This window comes from Hipposideros armiger, unplaced genomic scaffold (genome assembly GCF_001890085.2).
Source record: "Hipposideros armiger isolate ML-2016 unplaced genomic scaffold, ASM189008v1 scaffold_870, whole genome shotgun sequence".
NCBI classification, from domain to species: domain Eukaryota; kingdom Metazoa; phylum Chordata; class Mammalia; order Chiroptera; family Hipposideridae; genus Hipposideros; species Hipposideros armiger.
This window is the reverse complement of record NW_017732220.1, coordinates 152,349-157,069: the sequence shown is the minus strand read 5'-3', so window position 1 is coordinate 157,069 and position 4,721 is coordinate 152,349. Positions and strand designations below refer to the sequence as shown.

The window sequence follows — 4,721 nt, the reverse complement described above, 5'->3', positions numbered from 1 at the left end:
GCCAAACTTTTTACAATAGAGTGATAAAATTGGAGCAAAGAAGAAAGCAAAACCCAAAGGAGCACGGGAAGAAACTAACATTTGTTTTGCTTGTCATTCAATCCACACAATTTTCAAAGTATGTATTGTTATCTCCAATTTACAGATGAATGCACTGAACCTCAAAAGGGTTAAATGACTTGGCCAAGGAATTTAGCTTTAAAGCTGAAATTTGAACCCAGGGTTCTTTGATTCTAAGCCTGAGTGTTTACCAATGTATCTCTTTGAGCATACAGTTCATATCTCAATAACATACCACTGGAAAAAAAAATTGACCACAAAATAGTGTGCGTTTATATACAATACTCACTAAAGTTGAGACACATGTGAAAGTACCCAGGAGAATGTTGGGCACATAGCCATTATTCTTTGTATTGACTTTGGGCAAAAAGAATGTAGATAACAGGCAAATACTTTCCAGTCCTTTAACAAATCTTATTTTGCTTTTCTTTTTCAACAGTGACATTCTACTTGGTTGATTTTTTGAATGGCAGGCAAAGGTTCCTGTGCAGTTTGATTGAGAGGTGTCAAGTGGGAATAAAAAAGATACAGGGAAATATCAACCCTGAGATGCTGACACTCCCACCAGAAATCTCTTCAAGCGCATTCATCTTCCATCCTGACAATCTGAATTTCGACTGTTAGTCCTGTGTGATATATTTAGAAAAACCAGTTGAAGAACATTAAGATAGTTCTAAGGGTCTAACAATTTTAGAACTCTGTAAATTAGCTCACTGATAGTCATGGATGGTGTTGAGGAAAATTATACAATGTTGCCTTTTCATGAATTCATTAAGAATGTGTAGTAGACCAAAAGTGATCCTCTATGGTTTACAAAAGGCAGACCCTTCACAAGAAATGAGAGATATTTTGAATTCACAATCAATCCAATGAAGCCTGATTATGCTAAGAACACANTGTTCAGCATCTTAGCTGTGGAGGGCAGTGTCACTGGCCCTCATATGTGGGATCCGAACCGGGGCCCTCTGGCATCCCAAGCCAGTTCTTAACCATTGCGCCACTCGGCCGGCCCCCACTCACATTTCTAACACCTGAATGTCACATAGGTACTTGGTGCAAGTGTTTAATTTAAGTTTACTGAATCAAAGAATGGTTCTTTTGATGTCATGTTGTTTATATCTTTTTTTGGGTTCTTGGATTAAGATTCTGGTTGACATTTGATAGTACAGAAAAATTCTCCCAATTATAGGCAGAGCTGGTTATTATACCCTGGAAAGTTCTCAGAAGAAGATATGACCTGCTTCTGCTTTTTCAAAATTCAGAATTTATCTGCCAAGTTATCTGTGTCTGTGCTTATTAGTATTTCTAATATTTTTCTCAGACAGGAAGAATTAATACACTGTGTCTGTAGCTTCTTTTTCTTCTTTATTCTCATCAAACATGTCGATGGTTCCTATTCTGTTGCAATATAACTCCTTGGAAGATAAATCAAAAACTTTCTCAAAATGAAATAATTACATCACTTATAAATTCATAATGACTTTAAATGTGTCAGTTTATGCATTTGGCCAATGTTATTAGGATTAGTATCTTTACATGAGTATTTCACCTTCAGGGGAAAGAACTTGGTTCTTTCATAAAGGAAGTTATAATTAAAAATTCATACCTTCCAATAATTTTTTAATTATTTTAAAATATGCTCAAAGCTTGTTCATAATTTTATGTTACAGTTATAAAGTTCATAAAAATTTAATTTAGTTAATTATTAAAACTAGGGGTAGAAAGCAATCTCATTTGCTATGAGACAAAAAAATTACTTTTAGTCAATTTGTGCAACTCTACTTCAGATTGCACTTAAAATAACGCTTTCATACACCCAGATCTTTTTTAGATTTTTTTTTCTGTTCCCCAGAAAAGTAATTTTATATAGTTTCAGTAAGTATCCTCCTACTTTTTACAGTTTTGGCATAAAATTGTTATTTGTGAATATGAGATTTGCATGAGTAGGAATGGATATTTTGATAACTTAACATGTTTTATTTTTTATATATATTATTTAGAAAAAATATATTTGAATGAACCTTGTGTTCTTCTAGAAGTAATTGTTCCCTTTTTTATATTACCCTCCCACCTGATTTGGGGAGATTTCTTACTTTATTCATGATGCATCAAATAACACTCTAGTAACCTGAGTTAATAAAACTTTGTAAGGGCTAGTAGAAGAATGAGTTAGGCCATAATGAGAAAACTGTTCAGTTTTATTGAAGTAGTATCTGCCATCCTGAACATCCCCTTCTTTTTCTTGTCAATAGCATTTTGGGTACAGTAAGGCAGCCATGATGAACGAGTTAGGTAAGTAAATGGTGACACTGGGCATGAATGGGTTCAAGTCTTGGTGCCAAAACAAACTAGCTATTTGCACTTAACCTCTCTATATTTCAGCTTTTATCTGTAAAATTGGCAGGATAATAATAATACATCATAGGATTATTGTGAAGAATAATAAAATATGTATATAAGAAACAGAATAATGACTAGTATGTGGTAAATAGTCAATATACCTTAGCTGTTATTATTAAGAGTTACAGTCTGGAAAAAATACTAAAGTATAAAAATTTATACATACTCATAAATTTAATTGTGAGCAAAGGATGAATAATACTAATTGTCTCATTTTGTGAATGGGGAAATTAAGGCATTTAATTTCATTAAATGTTTATCCTAAGAGCTCTGAGATAAATATGATACTTAAAGACATCTTGTAACAACCTAGTGACTATTTCATACCAGAAGGCTTCTTTTCTGAAAATGCCCTCTGTCACATAGTAAAGAAAATGTTACATGCATATTTATACATCAACAAATGATTTTTAAATTGTATGTAGTATTATCCCTAAAGGTAGATGAGAATAATAAACTAATAATACTAGAAAGCAAAGGGGCATAGCTGGAAGAAGCCAACCAAATGAGAGACATTTATCTGAAATCTCACATTTTATCTTTTAAAAATGGTGAATTTGCCCTTCAATTCCTCTATCAGTCAGATTCTGGTAGGAAACAGATGTTATTTTCGAATTGAGCAGTTGAGAATGGTATAGGTGTAGGTAAACTTTAGGGCAATCACCAGGTAACAGTGCAGTTCTATGGATCTAGTGACAGGTTGGGGTGAAGCATATCACTCTTAGGCCTGAGGAATCGAGGAGAGGAAGAGTGACCAGGACCCAGCCCAGACCCTACCTGGCAGGGGTTCTGGCTTTGTTGAGCATGACACAGCCAACATAAGGCACCCTAATGAGCGGAGGTGGGGGGGGATTGTTAAGAGAAATAAATGCCCCAACGTACTCTCCTCTCTTCCACCCATCTCCTTCAGCACCTCTGATAGGCTGAAGCAATGGGTAGCAACCTGGCAAGGGAGCCTGTGGAACCAGTCAGCCTCCAAGTGCACAGGGCAGGATGAGAGAGGTGAAGAGTGGACAGAGAAGAGAAAATGAAATATATCCATCACAACTATGTAAATTTATGTTTGCTTCAACCTACCCATTAAAACTACCATCAGATGTTTTAAGAAAATTGATACTTCAGTATGGAAGGGCTCCCCTGTCTTGGTTTGGGTAACATAGAAAGTAAACAAGCCCTTAAGTGCAAAATTGATGTTTGGTGATTTCAAATCCCTAATTGAGTGCTGCATTAGTTTTCTGCTAGTGTGTAACAAGTTACCAGAAACTTAGCAACTATAAATTTGTTATCTCACAATTTATGCAGGTCAAAAGTATGGGTCTGGGATGTCTGGATTCTCTGCTCTGGGTGCTGCATTGCTGAAATGAAAGTATTGGTCAGGGCTGCAGTTCTCACCTGAGTTTGGGGTCCCTTTTCCAAGCTCACTGCTTGTTAGCAGAATTAATTTCCTTGCAGTTGTAGGGCTGAGTTGCTGTTTTTCTTGCAGCTATCAGCTGGAGATTTCTTTCAGCTCCTAGAGGGTGTCTGCAATTCCTTGCTATGCAGCCACCATTTGCAGTTCACAACATGGATGCTTGCTTCCTTCCAGGCCTGCTGGAGCAGGTATTGCAGACTTCTTCTGGGACCAGCTGGAGAACACTATATTTTAAAGAGCTCCTGTGATTAGGTCTGGCTCATGCAGACAATCTCTCTATTTTTTGTCTGTTAAGAGTTGCTTTATTAATACATACACACAAGCTGTAAAGCCCTAAGAAACTTAAACATCTAAGTCATAACAAATGGGTGGCAATTCAACATCCAGAGTTGACAGAATGCTTGAGGGAGACAGCAACGGATTGGACCCCCACAGTGGAAAGGGCATCTTCAGAGGCGAAGGGGGTCCCACGTGTAACAGCTTTTCAAATTCCCTCTCCTCATCGAGCATCATGAGAGACACTCCATTCAAGCGGAGCTGTGCAATCTTGTGCTCTTCCAGCAGGTCAAAACTCTCAAAATCGAGAGGATTGAAGGGAAGGAATTTTTCTATTTCTAGATAGGTGTCATCCGAGGCAGGAGCAGAGCTTTTTGCTTTAATGGTCTTCTCCGTCACTTTTTTGGCAGAGAAGTTTGTCTGTTTCTGTTTGAGAGGTCAATTCGTCTTTATTGACTTTTCTGTAGCTCTGTTGACAGTTCCCAAAGCCTTTCTGGCAGCTTTAGGTAAGGCTGGTGGAGCATCAAACATTTTGCCAACGCGTGGTGTTGAATACTGAGATCTCCCATCTAAA

General features: G+C 37.1%; 1 protein-coding gene across 1 annotated transcript in view; it reads right to left on the bottom strand.

Annotated features, from left to right (window-relative positions):
* Positions 1–4,157: 4,157 nt before the first annotated feature.
* Positions 4,158–4,721, bottom strand: part of LOC109374881 (securin-like) — a 5,499-nt gene continuing 4,935 nt past the window's right edge. The window contains 1 exon segment of the mRNA XM_019629834.1: positions 4,158–4,716. Within this exon segment, the coding sequence (XP_019485379.1) occupies positions 4,214–4,716 (503 nt within the window). The 3' untranslated portion in view covers positions 4,158–4,213.